The 21,410-nt window shown below is 40.8% G+C and overlaps 1 protein-coding gene across 1 annotated transcript in view; it reads right to left on the bottom strand.

Moving 5' to 3' along the window:
• The window catches only part of EXOC2 (exocyst complex component 2), a 300,400-nt gene that overhangs the window by 24,479 nt on the left and 254,511 nt on the right, over positions 1-21,410 (bottom strand). The window contains exon 24 of the mRNA XM_030210951.1: positions 4,533-4,588. Coding sequence (XP_030066811.1) covers positions 4,533-4,588 — 56 coding nt within the window. The remainder of the gene's footprint in view (positions 1-4,532; positions 4,589-21,410) is intronic.

Below are 21,410 nucleotides of genomic sequence, written 5' to 3'. Positions count from 1 at the left end.
ACCATGATGTAGAAACAGAGTTTAGATATTTTACCCTGTAAGTGAATTTTGTGAGAAATCCTTTGAACCAATTAAGCACTTTACCTAAGAGTCCGAGGTCACTTAATACTTCTAACAGTATAGCATGATCTACTACATCAGATGCGGCTCACAAGTCAAATTGTAATACGATTGCTTGATGCCCTCTACATAGTACTGATACGATCTCACTTCAGTACCTAGATTCAGTGTTGAATCCTTTTCTACATAGTAACATAGTGGATGACAGCAGATAAAGACCTGCACGGTCCATCCAGTCTACCAAAAATATGCATACTTACATAAGAATAGCCATTCTGGGTCAGACTAATGGTCCTTAAAAGTCCAGTATCCTAACAGTAATAAATCCAGGTCAAAGTACCTGGCAGAATCCCAAATAGAATCTTGAGCTGCAGTTACCATTTTCAGGACAGACTGTAGAAGTCGGCCTGGCACTGGCATAATTTTCAACTACTGGAGTTGCCATCGAAACCTGCTCCTGCCCAACCAGATCTATCTAGCCTTAATTGGGACACAGACCACAGAAGTCTACCAGACACTAGCCTTACTTTCCAACTACTGGATTTTTACGTACAGCTAAGTTGTTTTGATTTCATTCTCTTTCCATATTATCCATGCATCCTTGAATTTCGTTACGGTTTTTGTCTCCACCACCTCCCGTGGGAGGGCTTTCGAGGCATCCACCATACTCTCAAGAAAAAATACTTCCTAACATTACTCCTGAGTTCACCCCCCTGTAACCTCAATTTATGTCCTCTAGTTCTACCACATACCCTTCTCTGGAAAAGGTTTGCTTGCATATTAATACCTTTCAAATATTTAAATGTCTATATCATATCACCCCTATCCCTCCTTTTCTCTAGGGTATACATATTCAGGGTCTCAAGTTTCTTCTTGTAGGTCTTTTGGCACAAAGCCCATATCATTTTTGAAGCTTTTCTGTGAACCACTTCAAGTCCTTAGCAAAATACAGCTTCCAAAACTAACACAATCCTCCAACTAGGGCCTCATCAATGACTTGTTCGGTGATGTCCACTTTACAGTCAGCTGTTTTTGGCGGTTGAAGAGAGCTGCATCGCTACCATACTCTGTCACAGCGTGTTGCCGCCTTCACAACATCAAATGGACAGACCATTTTGGACTTTTATCTCTCCTCTTTTTTTTCTTTTTCTCCCCTCTATTTCTCTGTTTAACTATTATATGTATATTTTTTCTGGTTTGGCGTTAGCCTTTCCAGTCTCTTGTAAGCCACCTTGAGCCTGCATTCTGTGGGAAAAGGTGGGATATAAGTGCTCTAAATAAAATAAATAAATATTAGTCTACAGTTAGAGAGGTTATGTTTTAGGATAGCCATTAGCAAGGTATCTCCAAACGTGGTGGGAACCTGGCCTGATGTTAATGTAAGTTCTATCCAGGTGTAAAACCAAGTTATAAAGGAAAGATTATTTCAATAGATGAGTTAGACAACTATCTAGTTCACAATCCTGCTTATATTCGAAGGAGAAGGGCGGCCATCTTCCGACACAAATCGTGAGATGGCCGGCCTTCTCCTAATCCAGGCCAAATCGGTATAATCGAAAGCCGATTTTGGCCGGCTTCAACTGCTTTCCGTCGCAAGGATGGCCAAAGTTCAAGGGGGCGTGTCAGCAGTGTATCGAAGGCGGGACGGTGGTGTGGTTAAGACATGGCCGGCCTCGGCCGATAATGGAAAAAAGAAGGCCGGCCCTGACGAGCATTTGGCCGACTTTACTTGGTCCCTTTTTGTTCACGACCAAGCCTCGAAAAGGTGCCTGAACTGACCAGATGACCACCGGAGGAAATCGGGGATCACCTCCCCTTACTCCCCCAGTGGTCACCAACCCCATCCCACCCCCCCCCCCCCCAAAAAAAAAAAAAAAAATTAAAAAACATTTTTTGCCAGCTCTATGCCAGCCTCATCACAGCAGTATGCAGGTCCCTGGAGCAGTTTTTAGTGGGTGCAGTGCAGTAGCGTAGCCAGAGTTTAATTTTTAGATGGGCCTGGAGATGGACTGGATGGGCACAGGCCTCGCATTTCCTCTCCACCCGCTACCCCCCCGCCGCATTTTCTCTCCACCCGCTACCCCCGCCCCCCGCGACAGCCCCCTGCACTGAAGCGCTGTTCTTCCTCCAGCACTAGCGAGTCCCATAGCCAGCCTTCTGCCAGTGAGCGTCGTCGGAGCCTCTTCTCAGGCGCGTCCTGCCTACTCTGCAACTTCCTGTTTTCCACAAAGGTGGGACGCAGGAAGTTGCAGAGTAGGCGGGACGTGCCTGAGAAGAGGCCCCGACGACGCGCGCTGCCAGAAGGCTGGTTATGGGAATCACCGGTGCTGGAGAGAGAGCGGCGCTTCAGGGCAGTAAAAGTGAGCAGACCACGCGGACGGGGAAACCGGGCAGAAGAGGCTGGGCGGGCCTGGAGTAAAAGTGGCTGGGCCTGGGCCTGTCCAGGCCCACCCGTGGCTACGCCCCTGGTGCAGTGCACTTCAGGCAGGCGGGGACCCAGGCCCATCCCCCCCACCTGTTACACATGTGGTGGTAAATGAAAGCCCTCCAACCCCCCCCCCCAAAAAAAAAACCCACTGTACCCACATGTAGATGCCCCCCTTCATCCCTAAGGGCTATGGTAGTGGTGTACAGTTGTGGGTAGTGGGTTTTGGGGGGGATTTGGGGGGCTGAGCACCTAAGGTAAGAGAGCTATGCAGCTGGGAGCAATTTGTAATGTCCACTGCAGTGCCCCCTAGGGTGCCTGGTTGGTGTCGTGGCATGTGAGGGTGACCAGTGCACTACAAATGCTGGCTCCTCCCACGACCAAATGGCTCGGATTTAGCATTCTATTTAGCATTTAGTTCTATTTAGCATTCTAATACCCATTATCCCCTTAAGGTCCTTTCTATTCTTATATCAACATCTACTCATGATTCCCACTTACTTACAGATTTGTTCTCATTGAGCTAGAGCTACTTGCTTCAGAGTCATAGCCCCTACTTGTGGAATTCTCTGACATTCGAAAACAGAGTTCCTTGATGAACTTTAAGGCAATATTTAAGACCCATTATTTTAAACAGGCCTATCCTAATGCAGCTAATATTGATGCGTAATAGATTGTGTCCACAGGTTATTCCGATATGACCGTCACTGCTGTCTTTGTGATCATTAACACATCCTACCCTCCTTAGTTAGTAGTTAGATTTTAATTTCCTTCTCTCTGTTTTGTAACATAGGCTTTCTTGTGTTTTATGCCAAATTTTCCTTTGTCCCCTTATTACATTTTATGACTGAAAACCATTTAGATATTTTTAATTATTTGCAGTATCAAATATATAAACGGCGAGTGACCGACTCACTCGCAAATGCGCAGTAGAGACTTCCCTCTCTGTCCCGCCCCCGCGTCAATACGTGATGACGGGGGAGGGGGGCGGGACAGAGAGGGAAACTGCGTCGCCGAAGTTGCTACCGCTCCCCCCCCACTCGGAGTCGCCGCTGCCACCCCTCCACCCGGCCCGGGCCCTCTCTTCCCTTCTGAACTTACACATCCATTCGCCGAACGCAGCAATGCACATCAGCTGAGCTGCCCCTTCCTTCTCCGCCTGTGTCCCGCCCTCGCTGACGTTACGTCACAGGAGGGCGGGGCCACGGCCAGAGAAGGAAGGGCCCACGGCAGCTGAGCTGATGTTCGTTGCTGCGTTTGGCAAATGGATGTGTAGGTTCAGAAGCGAAGAGAGGGCCCGGGCCGGGTGGAGGGGTGGCGGCGGCGACTCCGAGGAGGGGGGAGCGGTGGCGACCTCGCGGGGGGGGGGGGGGGGGGGGGGGGGAGGGGAAGGAAAACCCCAATACCAGCCCGTTTTTACGGGCTCAACGGCTAGTAACAAATAAAATGAACTGCGAACTTTATATGAGGCATGCCCTGCATTCTTAGTGATCCAGACGTATATGTTATTTTTTTCCAGTGCCCTGCAATCATGTTAGGTATCACTGTTATGCAGTGACTGGGATTCCTTCTCCTGCCCTGAGGCTATGAATGTTTCCACTGCATCCCAATCCTAAGTGTAGAAGTCCTAATACAGGAATCAAATTCAGTCCCTCCACACAGTGGTATACAGAAGCACTGTCAATGAGCTATCAGGCTGGTCTTTGGATCATACATGGTAAACGTTAAAAAAGAAACAAACAAGAGAGATTCCAAAGCAACAGATATGTTGTTTTAGAAAATGGGCACTCCATAAAATAATTAAAAATACAAATGATAGAATGGAGTATCTTAGTGGTTAGAGAGGAAGATTGCAAACCTGGGAAGCCAGGGTTCAAATTCTACTTCTTTGTGACCTTGGGAAGTCACTTCACCCTCATTTGCTTCAAGTACAAATTACACTGTCAGTCTACTTGGGCAGAAAAAAACTTGTATACCTGCATATAATTAATCTTGAGTTCAGATTTGTAAAGGCAATTAAAATATCTAAAAATCCAAATATGCTTACCTCTGCGTGTACTGCAATGATGCTCACTAAAGCTTCTTTCACATAGTTTCTGACACCTGATAAGCACAAAATTGGGAGAGGACAGTCAAATATTTGATTACTTCAAAGTAAATCATCACTGTAAGGCCACATATGTGTTCTTCAGTTTTCCTGTGACATATTTTTAATGCATCATATTCCTCTTTATAATTGTTTTATATTGCTGTTAAATACTTACACTTCTGATACTGTATCATGTTAGTCCTATTACTAGGATTCAATTCGCCATCTCCAACTTTATCTCGATGATTATATTTATGCTTATATTTGATTATGTTACTATTCTTATGCTGATAATAAAATTATAAGTTTTATGTCAAGCTACACCAGCTGTACACCACCTTGAGTGAATCTTTTCATAAAGGTGATTAAATTCAATAAATACAGAAATAAGTAAATAAATAAATCATTTTACTTTTTTTTTTTGGCAACAATTTTCTTAATTTAATTCTCTGCAATGTTTACCCTGATATATACTGACCCAGAAAGCTTGATCAGAAGAGCTTTGAGCAATGTATTTTCCATAATGAAATGGTAAAAGGCATGTTTTATTACATAAAAACATTCAAGAAACTAGCACGTCTCATTTCAATATTTTTCTGTTTGTAGCTAGTCTGGGACAAGACTTGAAACTCCATGAGCCTGACTTAATGCTAAATCAACTGGAATGGGAGCCCAGGAGGTATCCTTTCCAGAAATTCTCAAAGAAAAATCTAGACATGTATGTCAGAAAACCTTAGGTACCAAAGATTCACTGGCAACATCGCAAGAAGAAAGCCTCATATGCCAGGTAATTAAGGATTGCCACAGAGAATGGCCTAGTGAGAGATAATGTGCCACAAATACCCCACTACATTACATGCATTCTTATATTTCGAACCACCCAATCGGGTTTTATGCAGATTACACAATAAGAGATCTGGAGAATAACAAACAAAAATCAGCATGTAAGTACATTTATAAAAATCATAATCTAACAACCACTGAAAAATTACTTTAAAAAGTAAGTTTTCAAAGCTTTGCTAAAAAGGAGATAATTGCACATTGATATAATTCTGAAAGGAAGCTCATTCCAAATAAGAGGAGCTTGATATATAAAAGAAGCATTGTGACTATTCCTGCACTTAAGGCCTTTTGGGCTTGGAAAAAGCAGGAGCACAGCATCATGGAAATGATATCAAGATGAATGCATGTAGATTAAATCAGGCATGTAGGCTGCAGTCAAGCCAGCAGCAATGGGCTTCCATAGGAAACCAGTGTAACTTTATCAGTAAGGGACATTTAAATGACTCCCTTAAATGGAAGAGGAAAGCTAGCCCCAGGAAGTTTAGGTAAACTAAAGGTAAGGCCAAATCACTTAACTGTATAAATGAATGAGTATGGAGGAGAGACTGTGGCCCTGTCCGTGATCTAAAGAAAAACCAAGAAAGGTGGATCAGAAGACTAGACGGAGACTCGGCATCCAAATGACAGATGAAGTTTTAACGTGAGCAAGTGCAAAGTGACACACGTTGGAAAATGGATCCAAACCACAGCTACGTGATGCAAGGATCCACATTAGGCGTTACTGCCCAGGAAAAGGATCTAGGTTTCATCATTGATGATACGATGAAACCCTCTGCGGCAGCTAAGAAAGCAAATAGAATGTAAGGAATTATTAGGAAAGGAATGGAAAACAAAAATGAGAATGTTATAATGCCTTTTTATCGCTGCATGGTGCAACTGTACCTCGAATACTGTGTGCCAATTCTGGTCACAGCACCTCAAACAAAGATATAGCAGAATTAGAAAAGGTACAGAGAAGGGCAATGAAAATGATAAAGGGGATGGGATGACTTCCCTTTCAGGAAAGGCTAAAGTGGCTAGGGCTCTTCAGCTTGCAGAAGAGACAGCTGAGGAGAGATATGATAGAGGCCTATAAAATACTGAATGGAGTGGAACGGGTAGATGTGAATCGCTTGTTTATTCTTTCCAAAAATACGACTAAGGAGCACGCAATGAAGCTACTAATTAGTAATTTTAAACAAATTGGAGAAAATATTTCTTCACTCAATGAGTAATTAAAGGAATTCGTTGCCAGAGAATGTGGTAAAAAGCAGTTAGCTTAGCAGGGTTTTAAAAAAGGTTTGGATACTTGCCTAAAAGAAAAGTCTATAAACCATTACTATGATGGACTTGGGAAAATCTACTGCTTAGGATAAGCAGCATAAAATCTGTTTTACTCTTCTGAGATCTTGCCTGATACTTGTGACCTGGATTGGCTACTGTTGGAAACAGGATACTGGGCTTGATGGACCTTCGGTCTGTCCCAGTATGGCAACACTTATGTTCTTATGTTAGCGGTACCTAGGGTATTTCTCAAGAAGGAGGAAAGTGCAACTGCAGAGATAGAAGGTGAAAGTCATCACCAAGTGTTCCCACTTCAAACAAAGTATCAGATAGATGACAGCCTTTCTAGGGCTTGTCACCTATTACTGACTCTTAATTCCAAACTTTGCAGAAAGGGCAAAATTATTGACGTTCCTATTGTTTAAGAAAGAATGACAGAAAATTTGTTGGACAAAGGAGTTAGTGGAAACCTTTCAGGAACTGAAAGGCCAGGGCCTGTCTTGGTGAACCTCAAATTTATTCATTCCTTTATATTGATAAAGTAGTTTAGTAGCTGTGTTAGCTCACGCTAAAGGTTAATAAAGATAAATAAAACATAAAATGGAAATCAAGGAGACACCGTTTATTGGACAAATTTAATAGTTTAGTTTATTAAAAATTTGATATACCACCCTTCACAGAGGTATCAGAGTGGTGCACAAATTAAAAACAGGCTGGAAAGGAACTACAACTTTCAGATAGGAAAGAGAAAAAAAAAGTTAGGTAGGCTGCTGCTCTGGACCAAGACCATTGGGTGGTAAATGGAAAGGCAAGCCTTTTTTTACTAACTTTCAGAAGCTCAAATCTCCTTTGCCAGGTCAGAACAGTACTAGAAGATAAAGAGTGGTACAATGCACCAGTCTGCCCCAGTAAGGTGGTCAGGGTTGTTAATGTTTAATTATTGTTTTGTATTTTTGAAGACTATGTATGCCCATAACTATTGCTCCATGCAGGTTATGCTTTAGTGAAGAGTGAATGTAATCTATGTTTTGCTTGGAACAAAAAGATCACTACTTTGATTTGAGTGGTGAAGCGGACTTTGATCCGGGGAACTAGGTTTGAGTCCCACTGCAGCTCCTTGTGACTCTGGGCAAGTCTCCTTTCCAGTTAATTTTATATCCTCTCCTTCTACAGTTTTCCTGTCTTTGAAAAGAGTTTATTTGTTCACTAATACTTTTCAAGTATTTAAACATCTATATCATACCTCCTTGTTCCTCCTCTCCTCAAGGGTATACGGTCTTAACCTGAGAAAGGTGATTTTGGCTAGACTAAAAAATGTATTAAAAAGGTATAACTTTGGTTTATATTTTATTTTTATTATCCATTACAGTGGAAACCCTAGATGAAGGGATCTGGCGCAGTCTTGGCCCAAGAGAAGTATGGCCAGAAACAATTGGAGGGGCATAATCGAAAGGGATGCCCAAGTTTTTCTGAGGATGTCCTCGCAGGACGTCCCATGAAGGGGCGGGGAAACCCGTATTATTGAAACAAGATGGACGTCCCTGTTTCATTTTGATAATACGGTCGGGGACGCCCAAATCTGGAAATTTAGGTCGACCTTAGACTTGGTTGTTTCTGATTTTCGGCGATAATGGAAACTGAGGACGCCCATCTCAGAAACGACCAAATCCAAGCCCTTTGGTCGTGGGATGAGCCAGCATTCATAGTGCACTGGTCCCCCTGACATGCCAGGACACCAACCGGGCACCCTAGGGGGCACTGTAGTGGACTTAACAAATTGCTCCCAGGTGCATAGCTACCTTATCTTGTGTGCTGAGCCCCCCCAAACCCCACTACCCACAACTGTACACCACTACCATAGCCCTTATGGGTGAAGGGGGGCACCTAGATGTGGAAGGGGGTTCAGCAAACTCTCGGTCTCGCTGTCTCTCACATATGCACTCGCACACACTGTCATTCTGACACACACACACTCTCTCACACACACACTCGCACCCACTCTCGCTCTCTGACACACATACACACACACACACACACTCGCACAGTCACTCTCTCTCTCTCACACAGTCACTCTTCAAACATACACACTATGAGGAAAACCTTGCTAGCGCCCGTTTCCTTAAAAACTGAAACGGCCCTTTTTTAACTAGTATTCTATAATGTGTGTAAATTTTGGAACGCCCACAAAATACCCATTTCCCCACCTATAACCACGCCCATTTTTGGCTGCGCACATTAGAATTTAGGCATTCTGCATTACAAAATACACTTAAGGCTTAGTTTACTAAGGTGCGCTAGTGTTTTTAGCTTGCCTACACTTAGCGTGTGCGCTAACCATGTAGGCGTCTATAAGGATATTGTAGGCACGTACATTGTTAACGCATGTACATGGTTAACACGCGTTAAAAATGTTAGCATGCCAATAACTCTGCTTAGTAAACAGGGCCCTTAATGAGTTGTGCGCGTAAATTCTAATTATTGCCAGTTTGTGCTCATTATTGCTTAAGTGCTGTTATCAACGAAATTAGCTTAAGCCAATTAAGTTAAATGCATTGTTATAGAATATGCTTGGATTTCAGTGCAGAACACTAGGTGCAATATATACAATCTGGGGGTATATGTGTTCATATATAGCAAAGATACATGAGATTATAATACAAGGCACTATCCAGCATTCACAACCTGACCTTAAGATGCAGACTCAGACTTATTCCATTTTTTGTTGCTAAAGCCTGTTATTTGCTGAAGCTGCAACCTTGCATACAGACAAAGGCTGCTGACAAGGGTCCCGATGTGCTAGAATAACAAGGTTGTTATCAGAATCAACATCATGGCCAGAACAGCGAAGGACTCAGCAGAGATGCTGTGGCTGGCAAATTTCACATTGTTTATTAAACCCTGGCTTCTTGTCAAGGTGACCCCATCGAGACAATGTTGGGGCCCCTGAATTCATAATAATGGGGATAGCAGTGTTATGTGTGCATCACCCCCAATGCCAGAATGTACATCATTACCACAGCTGCAGCTGGTGATTTCTGTATAAAAATGGGCTCTTATCTGAGGCAAAAGGCTGTTGTATTGACATTCCATCCAAGGAGCAGACTGGGCTAAAGCTGACTGAACATCTCAGAAACACGCTGCCACCGGCTAGAAGTCTGCATCAAGTTGTATGTGTGCCATGTACTTTTGTATAAAGTGCTGTGGGCTCAATGCAGCTCTTTTAGTTAGAAGTCTAGTAAGGGATTATGTGCGTTTACTCTGAGCTGTTTCTATGGTAAGACTTCCTGTGTCTTTATTCTTGCCTTCTTTGCACATTATCTTTGCTGCTATTGTAAATAAATGCACCCTCTAGGTTAGTTCTTTCTATTATTTAGGGTGTAGTGATCTTTGATCTAAGGATAAGAGGGAACACGTTTGCTTCTGACACTTCACCCACTAAGACTGGTATTACCAGAAACCTATTCCTGTTAGAACTTATGCTAAGTGTCAGGTACCCCAATAACATCCCAAAAAGGGTTGTATCTGTATGCACTCACAGAATAGCGCTCACCATTTTTTTTCCTGTGCTGGTTTTTTAGGCGCCATTTACAGAATTTACCCCTATAGGTACTGGTTATGGTGTCTATTTTAAGTCCATTCTATAAAGTTAAGTAGATGCCTACTTTTCTGTATAGAATACTAGTGCAAATTGCTGAAAACGTGTATATTAAGACTGGATCACTTCCATCAGCCCTATAGCTGGTGTAAAAGCCCACATCTGGATGTTAGCACCTATGCGTAAATGATATTTTATAATTTACATGCGCACGTGTGCTCCACCCAAGCACATGCCCACCACCAAAGTATGTGCCATCTAGCGTGTACTTTGCCACTAGTCAGTATTCAGTAAGATGCCACTTACACATGCAAATGACTAGAATATCATTATTTCCTCATGTTCCTGCTGCCTTTAACTAGGAGCTCCTTATGAATTACCCCCTAACTACTTAATAGTAAAAGGGGCCTTAAGTTTTAGAGAGAGATGAAGTAAGCTTCAAATTGTACTAATTCACAAATTTGACTGGTATACATATATTTTCAAAAGGTTATAAAAGCTAAGTTTATTTTAGGGACTTTCAAGGTTTACATTTTAGCTTATACAACGCATTTAACATGTTTGAACTAATGAGTTTTGATATAATTTACAAGGCAGTGGTTGTTATAAGATAAAAAGACATGTTTAATATGGTGTGCCAAGCAGTTAGTGTGGGTTTTAATGAGTGCTAACGTCTAGCATGCATTAAAATAGCCAGTGCAGTAAAAATCTAACACTAACTGCTTTGCGTGGGATGGGGTAGGGACTGGGCGGGGTATGGGTGTAGACCATACATTGCAATCAGCACGTGGTAAGTAACATGCGCTAACTGTTGAATGTGTTAATATGGGCTCATCTAATGCCACCTCAATAGGTGGCACTAGGTGCATTGGCACCATAGCACTTGAAAGTATGACATGTTAGAGAACTTGTCTGTTTTGAAAGTGCAGGGAAAATGCTGGACATGTCCTCATACAGTTACCACAGAGCCTTTGCACTTAAGGCACATTACTTTTGCCTGCTAACCCAAGTTAAGTGTAAACACTTAAAAATTTTTTATAAACATGCCCAAAATTTCATAAATAACTAAAATCTAAGGGACTCTTTTACAGAAGCTTTGCGTGTGCTAACAGAATTAAACACTGCGTGTTCAATGGGCCATGTGGCACTTAGCACATGCTAAGTTATGTAAAAGGGCTACAAAGTAAGTTACATATCACAATCAGTGCTACTGAAAAGGTGTAAGCTAGATCTAATTTCTTTTCCCTTTTCACAGCTGTATCATTATCAGGGCTCAATAAGTTTGTCAAAAAAGTATAAAATCAAGCATAGAAAAGTTTCAAATGAAAGGAAGCAAATTTTAATAATACTATTTTATCTTGCAAAATTAAAAATATAGGTATCTGAAAATGTTGATTTTGCACCAAATTTATGCTAGTATTAATAAAAAATTGCCACTCATAACAATTCTATTTTATCTGATACTGGGCTGTGTGTTCTCTAGACAGAAAAATTATGCAAATATCAAGCAAAAATTATACATGATACAGGAAAGAAGTCAATTGTTCCTTCAGCTGCAGTGTTACGACAATGGATTGACAGCTTCACATTCACCTTACCACTAAATTTACATGCTGCAGTGCAATGGAAAGTTCTCAGATCCCATTATATTCATTTTCTTTATATTCATTCTTTTAGAATTCACTTTTTTAAATTAACTGTAAAATGCTGAAGTGAATATTTGTTATACAAATACTTTCAGAAAAATACAGAGTATGTTGCTTTTCACAAAACAATACCAAGCTAGACTCAAAATTCTATCACCTACAATCTACTTATTTGCCTTTGTTTCTGTTAGTAAGGTTCCAGTTTACTAAGCTATGCTAAAGTTTTGCAGTTAATGCAATTTTATATCAAAAGTTAATTCACAGTAACGGAAAAATCAAACATTAACTGTTGGGGCATTTTGGAAGAGCAGCTGTGCAATTAATGCTGAGCAAATTTTGCTACCACAAGTTGATAATATGACAGATAAAGCTGAATGCAGTTAGTGACACCTCTGGAGGACAACCTCTGCTTAATTTCAGTTCCTTAAAGGTGATGTCTGATAATATCTGATTTTAGGAAAGCAGTCAGCCTAGGCTTTAAGTTTTTAGTGATTCAATTTGATATGTCAAGTGCCTTTGACTTTGCTGATCATGAATTGCTTTTAAGCCTGTTGGATCACTTTGGATTGTGTAGAAGGTCCACCAATGGTTCCGCGGCTTCCTAAAATCTAGATCGTATCATGTGAAGTTGTCAGGATCTCTCTCAAATTCCTGGTCTCCTGACTGTGGGGTGCCACAGGGCTTGCTGCTTTCTCCAATCCTATTCAATGTTATGATGGCTTCATTAAATGAAAGGCTAGAGGCAGCGGGGTTCTGCACTACGCGGATGATGTCACAATCTATATCCCTTTCAAGACTGGTCTTCCAGAAATTGTCCCTAAGATTAGGCTTGGTCTATATTTGTTGGAATCCTGGGCTTCCGAATTTAAGTTAAATAGAGATAAGACTAAATTTCTTGTGGTAACCAACCCCTTTGACTGTACCACATATAGTAATTTTACTATTGACGTGTCGTGCCCCCTAGACTCTATGCTTAGGGTATTGGGTGTACTAATTGACAGTCACCTCATGTTTGACCCTCAGGTGTCCTCAGCAGTGAAAAAATCCTTCCGGTCTCTTTGAAAGCTGAGGAGAATCAGATCATATTTCTTGCCAGACATATTTAGACTGCTAGTTCAATCCTTGGTTTTAACTCAGTTCAATTACTGCAATTCCATCTATGCTGGATGTAAGGAGGGTGTCCTAAAAAGGCTACAGATGGCCCAAAATACTGCAGCTAGGCTTGTCCTCAAGGTATCACGTTTTGATAGAGCTACTCCATTATTATGCAAGCTGCATTGGTTGCCCATTAAAGCCAGTGCAGCCTGCATTGGATTGCAATTTTTAAATTATGTGTTTTTGTCTTTCAAACATTATATGGCATGACACCGGATTATATGCAGCCCGTAATAACTATTCCCCTACTCAACATAACCTCTGGTTCTAGACTTCATCTTCCAGATTGCAAGAGAGTGCGTTATAAGTCAGTTAACTCTGCTGACTTTAGATACCAGGGTACTAAGTCGTGGAATTCACTGCCAATGGCAATCAAGGGTCAGCCTGATTACTTGGTATTTTGTAAAAGACTGAAAACTCTCCTCTTTGAGAGGTTTCTACCTATTGATGAAGAACATTAGAATGCAACTGGCCATCAATGGTCTATATTTGATATTTTGTTTATGGCTTTGTAAACCTTGTCTGTTGTTTATTTACTGTTAGCCACATTGAACTCGAGTATGTTTGGGATTATGTGGGGTATAAATGTCAAAATAAATAAATAGATTTCTGTGCACTAATTACCATGGTAATTGCCTAACAAAGTACTACATTAACTGTTAACGGGTGCTGTGAAGTTAATGCGCATTAATTCCTGTGTTTAACACCTAACACAATCTAGTAAATGGTACCCTAAGTGTAATTTTAGAGGTGCTATTTGGGTTTTAGACATGAATTAATCAGCATTCAGGCATTTGTATTGCTTAAAAATCTAAACCCCAATTTTACAAAGCTAGGATATACACATCTAAAACTGAAAAATGTGCATCTGGCAAGGGGGTGCGGTCTAGGTGTGTTTTGGGCAGGACTAGGATAGGCCTCAAAAATAAACATGTATTCCCCATTTCAGAAGGGGATTTCATGCCTATGACCATAAAGACGACATTGGGATTTATACCTGCTACCCAGGATGTCTAGGCTTCAGAAAAGTGCTCCTTTAATCCCCCATTTGTTGATGTCCTCACAAATAAGCAAAACTGACAAGGGATATTGGACTCTGTGATAGCTTGGAAAAAATAGAAAATAGCTTATGTTTCTAAAATAGCTGACAAATGTTTATGTTTTCGCACAAATGTTTATGTTGCAATTTCATAAGGTCCAATATTCAAAGGATTTATGATTCTTACTATAGCCTTGTTGCTCAGAACCTAATGCCAGCATTAGATCCGAGTAGTGCTGGACTAGCGCCGGTGTAAACTATGCAGAAGTTTCCGAGGGCTTTGGTGCAGGAAACGTGTGCACCAAAGATGGTTGCAAATTGTATTTAAACATAGTCAAACGGATGTTAATGAGGTCATTTATTATTCCCTCCCAATGCTCAGAGAACAGCACACAAACAAACCCTTCTCTTAATGCTGGACATCTACTGCTATATTTAAAGAAGCACAAAGGTACCGATGTGTGCTTCACATCCTGGTTTGCCTGGGCAAGCACACAACAGCTGCGCTTACTGCAAAACTATTGCACACATGCACCAGGCATGTTCCTCCCCCTTACTTTCAGTCTCACATTGCACATATTATTTGTATGTAATTAGTGTTGAGCATTGGAAAGCCAAGTTTTTGTGCAGTTTCCATGGCATGGGGTGGGCACTGTTCTTTTTAGCAACAGAGTTCTGAGCACTGGGGCCTATAAGAGTTATGCTCAGATTGGCCTCTTTGAAAATTTAGTAGGGCCAAGTGCATACATTTTTAGGAGGCGCTCAGGGCTCCCGCATTATGGATGCTGACCAAGTAGTGCAGTGGTAATGTTAGTAAGCTAGCTGAGTAGCACATCCATGCCCATTTTCTGTCCCAACATGCCTCCCATAGAAAAATAGAAATACTACGTGGTTAGTGGCATAAATATTTATTTATTTAGATTTTGCTCACACCTTTGTCAGTAGTAGCTCAAGGTGAGTTACATTCAGGTACACTGGATATTTCTCTGTCCCAGAAGGGCTCACAATCTAAGTTTGTACCTGAGGCAATGGAGGGTTAAGTGACTTGCCCAAGATCACAAGGAGCAGCAATGGGATTTGAACTGGCCATCTCTGGATTTCAAGACCAGTGCTCTAACCACTAGGCCACTCCTCTCCATATGTTTAGCATATATCCTGCATTAGGCATGCATTAGTGTCTAATGCAGCTTAATAAAAAGGCCTCTTAGTTGTAGCTCTAGACTCAAGTACAGAAAATATTGGAGGATATGTATTAGATCTAAGCCTAAAGAAATAGAGAACCAATATAAAGGGGAAGACAATCAATTTATTTAGATTTAGGTCATAGCTTTTCATTGGTAGCTCACTGTTGGTATTTCCCTGTCCCTGGGGGGATTATTATTATTTGTATAGCGCTACCAGATGCACGCAGCACTGAACACCTGACATAGAGAGATAGTCCCTGCTCAATAGAGCTTACAATCTAAAAGTAATACAGACAGACAAGACAATTAAGGGCGATGTCAATTAAGATAATTAAGACAATTAAGTCAATTAAGACAAGACAATTAAGGGCGAGGGAAGTACTGGGTGAGAAGGAACAAGGGGAGGCAAATGAGTAGTAGCTAGGAGTCAAAAGCAGTTGTGAAAAGCTATTTGGGGTTTTAATTTCATTTTGTAATTATTATTATTATTAGCATTTGTATAACGCTACCAGACGCACACAGCGCTGAACACCTGATACAAAGAGACAGTCCCTGCTCAAAAGAGCTTACAATCTAAATAATACAGACAGACAAGACAGTTACGGGTGAGGGAAGTAATGTGAGCTAAAAAGCAGCAGTGAAAAGGTGGGTTTTCAGCATAGATTTGAAAACAGGTAGAGATGGAGCTAGACGTACAGGCTCAGGAAGTCTATTCCAGGCATAAGGTGCTGCAAGGGAAAAGGAACGAAGTCTGGAGTTAGCAGTGGAGGAGAAGGGGGACGACAAGAGAGATTTGTCCAGTGAGCGGAGTTCACGGGGAGGAATGTAGGGAGAGATGAGAGTGGAGAGGTAATGGGGGGGGGGGGGGGGGGCTGCAGAGTGGATGCATTTAAAGGTCAGTACGAGAAGTTTAAACTGAATGCGGACAGGGAGCCAGTGAAGTGACTTGAGGAGTGGGCTAGTGTGGGTATAACGATTTTGGCGGAAAATAAGTCGTGCTGCAGAATTTTGGACAGACTGGAGTGCAGAGAGATGGCTGAGAGGAAGACCAGTGAGAAGTAAATTGCAATAATCCAAACGAGAGGTGACAAGGGTTTGGACAAGGGTTCTGGTAGTGTATTCAGAAAGGAAGGGGCTGATTTTGCTAATGTTGTAGATAAAGGAACGACAGGTTTTGGCGATCTGTTGAATATGCGCAGAGAAGAAGAGAGAGGAATCAAAGATGACTCCAAGGTTACGAGCCGAGGAGACAGGGAGGATGTGAGAGCCATTAACAGAGATAGAGAATGGGGGAAGAGGGGAGGTGGATTTAGGGGGAAAGATGAGAAGTTCAGTTTTAGTCATGTTTAGCTTCAGATGGCGTTGAGACATCCAAACAGCAATGTCAGACAATCAGGATGAAATTGTAAGAGTTAAAATGTAAAATTAAAATGTAAGGGCTAGATTTTATTGACCTGCATTACTGCAATTAAATCAAGTTATTAGTAAAAAGACCCATGGCATTAATGGAACTTGAATTAAATAACATATATTAATGTGCAATAATGCACCTTGAAACACTAATGCAGGCTAATACATATCACCCTAAGTTGATATCTGAGAGAACAAAAGTAAAGTGAATTGTCATCAGGATTTTCTCTCTGACTTCCCAATTCTTAATGTGTTATTCTAACCACTGGGCTACTCCTCCACTGCAATTTATGGAATAAAAGTTTGGGAGGGTTTTACAATTTTGAATAAAGTATGTTGAAGAGAAAATATGTTGAACACTTTAAAGTTTGACATTTCTTCTATTACAAATAAATTTGGTGAAATGTGGCTTTCTTAGAATGTATCTATTTTCAGCAGTAGGACAGGACCAACGTGATTTAGGAAGAAAGGGGTAAAAACAGGAAATGTGGTTTCAAGAGTGGGTAGTATAATCCAAAGAGTTTCCAAAGGTAGCCCACGCATCTATGCAATATTCTGTCTGTGTAATAAATCAAAACAACTCGGGGTATAGTGCAATAAAGACAGACCCAGTTTAGAGGAAGTTTTTTTTCAAACATAGCAGGAAGTGCTTCATGGAAAGATTTGCATTCAGCTAAAGAACTGCTATCTGTGCATCCTCCAGCAAACACAATTGTAGTAGTTTGTAAAAGCTCAACAACAGTTCCAGGAGGTCAGTAGATGATGCCAAGATATTTTGGAGTTTTTCTTAACTGGATTTATGTCTAATTTTGTAAGCTGCATTTAAGGACATAAAAGATGTAGGCTAGCATTCCTATAAAGCAACCCTTGGGATTTAAAAAATTGGAGGTCTCATTTATCATGTGCTATTAGATAAACCTACTGCACCCTAAAAATAAAAATAATCTCTTTGCTGCAGTTTCACCTGACTGAGGATCTTTAAAGACGCCCCCGAACCAAGCAGGGGTGTTTTCCCTTTATCGAGAATAGTTCTGGAGAGGACATAAACGTTTTGCAGATTTCAAACAAAAGTATGTGTGTACAAGTCTACCATGATATTTCACAAGAGAAAATACCATCTTTAATTATAACATGAAAACATTACAAAAAGTTACGCAGCTGAGCAGTTAAAACATGTATTGCCACCAGGGGACTTTAGGATAGTGCATTATTCATTGTTTTTATCATTAATATAGCTTTTGTTAATTACTATTTCCCCTAAAAAGGGCCCAGCGTGGTGTACAGAAATACAAATATCCACCAAAAGAATTACAACACTATGGAGCCCTTTCACAAAGGCGTGGTAGGCTCTACCTGCATGCAATGCATGCCAAAATGAGACTACTGCCAGGCTAGTGCACCCCTCTGGCGGTTAATTCGGATTTGGCGCGTGCCCATACTGCTGGGACAAATTATTATTTTTTTAATTTTCTACTGCTTGCGGTATTTCTGGTGTTAATTGGCATTTGGTGCACACTGACTGGTCACCGTGCGTGAGCCCTTACTGCTAGATCAATGGGTGGCATTAGGGGCTCAGGTCGTAAATAGGTGCACACTGGCTTCAATTTTACTGCAGGCCCTTTTCCCAGCGTACTGAAAAATAAGCCCTTTTTCCCAGATGCAGTAAAAAACTGGCCCGTTGCGCAACAAAAACACACGCCCACATTATGGCAGGTCGCTTTTTGCCATGGCTTAGTAAAACGACCTCTCTAAGCATTAATATCAAATCTCTTAAAAAGGTCTGATCAATACAATAAATTATAAAATTATAACATAAGTCAGACAATAAATCTCATCAGATAGCATCAAACAGTATAGTATTATAAAATATAAACATACTTCAACTAATACATCTCATCAGACATCAGAGCATATACCGTACTACTTGTAATCATAATCTATCAATTTTGTTCTCTCCTAATATGAGGAAGAGACCCCCAATAAATAAGAATATAGTATTAACCACTCTAGAAAAACGCACATTTCTAAAAAAGGGATGGCAAAGTGTCAACTGACTACAAAAATGTGATGAGAATCTAAACAGAGGAACATAAACTATAGTTATCAGTAATTTAGAGGTAGAGCCATATAGAATCTAAAAAAAAAAAGCATGCCGTTTTAAATAGGATTTGTTCACTTATTGGGAGCCAGTGCAATTTAGCTATACAAGAAAATATAATACTATACTTATTAAGTCTAAAAATTAGCCTAGCTGAGGTATTCTGAATAAGTTGAAGCTTTCCTAACTATTTGGAAAATAAACCTAAATAAAGAAAATTACAGTAATTTAGATGTGGCAAAATTAGCATTTGAACTAATAAAGCAAATATATCAGTGGTCTTCACTAAAGAGTGTTTTCTGCCATAGATGATTGATTTGTGGACCATAAGTCAGAGATGAGTCAAAAATCATACCCTATACTCTAGACTCAGTTTTAACTGGCAGAACTTTATTGCTAGACCATTGATTATTGTAATGCAGTATATTTATTTATCTCATTTGTACCCCACAGTTTCCCAACAGTGTCAGGCTCAATGTGGCTTACAACGGACCACAGAGGCAGATGCCAATGCAGTAAAATGACGCTAATACAGCAGAAAAACCTACAAGAGATATTGGGGAAGAGTAGGAATGGACGGAAGGATTAGGGAAACCTGGAGGGAAGAGGGAAGGGGAATGCGTCCAAAATGTCTCTAGATAGATGCGCTTCCAACAGTGGATATTGCAGATTGTTCAGAATGTGGTAGATTCTTGACTAGCTCTAATCATATGACCCAACAACTGAAGGCACGTCACTGGCTGCCAGTACAATGTGGACAGGGTTTAAGGTTGTAATGTCTAATATTCAAAACCTTACATGATGAGGCTCTTTCTTATTTAATGACAAAAGTTGTGTTCACAAGTGAATAACTTTTCTTTGGTCATCAAATATAGGGTTGTTGGTGGGCCCCCTATTAACCAGGCACACTTAACTGCCACTCACTCATGACTAAGCTCTGTCCAGGAGTAGCCTAGTGGTTAGTGCAGCGGACTTTGATCCTGGGGAACTGGGCTCGATTTCCAGTGCAGCTCCTTGTGACTCTGGGCAAGTCACTTAACTCTCCATTGCCCCAGGTACAAATAAGTACCTGTATATACTATGCAAACCGCTTTGAATGTAGTTGCACCCCCCCCCCCAAAAAAAAAAAAAAAAAAAAAAACCACAAAGGCGGTATATCAAGTCCCATTCCCTTTCCATTGCAGAAACACAATTGGAAAATACAGTTTCAATTAGGAATTGGTTTCAATTTGAAGACTTTTCAGAAAAAATGGATTATTTGAAATGGCAGTTATAGAGTGATGCTGTATGTCTAATTATATAAATATGCCTCTGTTGTGTTGTGGTATGTATATTATGCATGCAGACTACAACTTACCATGAACAGGGGACTTCTTGGACTTCAAGCTAAACCTGACTAAATCTTTGGCCTTGGCGACTGCCGCTGCTCTATCAATGGATTGGCAAGACCAATTTCCTTTACAATGGGCCAACTCTTTGGTATCTGGGAGTGCAGTTATCTACTACTACTTCTAGTCTGTATAGGCTAAATGTGTCCAAACTTTTGGAGGTTACCAAGGATTGTTTAAGTAATTGAGAGTGTGTCAAATTTCAAGTTCTACTTTGGGCTTATTTTACTCAGAAACAGGCTTATAGGTTGGGCAGAACAGACATTTTGGTCTGCTTAAAATGCAACCAATGCATTAACTCCTTTTTTCATGCCTTTTGGTCCTGTTCAAAAATAAAACATTTCTGGAAGCAGTAATCAGATATTTGGAACTGACAGGCCAATCAATCCCATTAACGCTGATGGGGTTGCTTTTGGATAAATATGAAGTGCTTGGAATACAGAGCTAGAGCAATCACTCTCTGATTCGGAAAGCAGGGGTGCTCTCAAAAAAAACTATACTTAGCATCTGGATCGGTAAAGATCTACCTTCCTTCTGTAATTGGCAACACCGTTTTCATGTGTTGATGTTGTTGGAGCAAAGACAAGAAAAATCTTCTGTAAAAGGTAAAAATTATTTGCGACCATATATTTATATATATATTTTTTGGAGGGGGAGTATACATTCTTTATTGTCTAGGGTGCATATTAGAATTCATTCTAATATACATTGTTTCGCGGGGGTGGGGGGGGGGGGAAAGATATTTCCACATTTTTCTACTAGCACAGAAGGTGTGGCTGGTTTCTTCTCCCATTTCCTCAGTGTAAGGGGTCAGTAAAGTTGGGAAGCTTTTTCAGGGTTTTGTGGCAGTCGAGAATGGGGAGTGTCAGAAGTATCAGAATACAACTCCTGAAACCTAAAAGTTCTGCATGAATTTGTGTTCTTGCTTGACTCTTTGGGGTATGTAAGGGATAGGTGGGGTAGGTGAGGATGTGCTGGGTGGGGTGGGATACTATTGATGGGAGTAGAGCTCTATAAAAGTTTGTTCTTTATTATTTATTAGGATTTATTTACCACCCTTTTGAAGGAATTCACTCAAGGTGGTGTACAGCAAGAATAAGTCAAACATAAGCAATAGACAACTATAGAAGTAAAAAATATTCTCATTACAATACAAAAGTATGGCATAGTATGCTACATTACGATGTCAACACAATATGTAATAAAACACTTTAA

The sequence above is a fragment of the Microcaecilia unicolor genome, chromosome 1 (genome assembly GCF_901765095.1).
Source record: "Microcaecilia unicolor chromosome 1, aMicUni1.1, whole genome shotgun sequence".
Taxonomy (NCBI): domain Eukaryota; kingdom Metazoa; phylum Chordata; class Amphibia; order Gymnophiona; family Siphonopidae; genus Microcaecilia; species Microcaecilia unicolor.
Note: the sequence above shows the minus strand (reverse complement) of the source record. Positions and strands in the feature narration are given on the sequence as shown.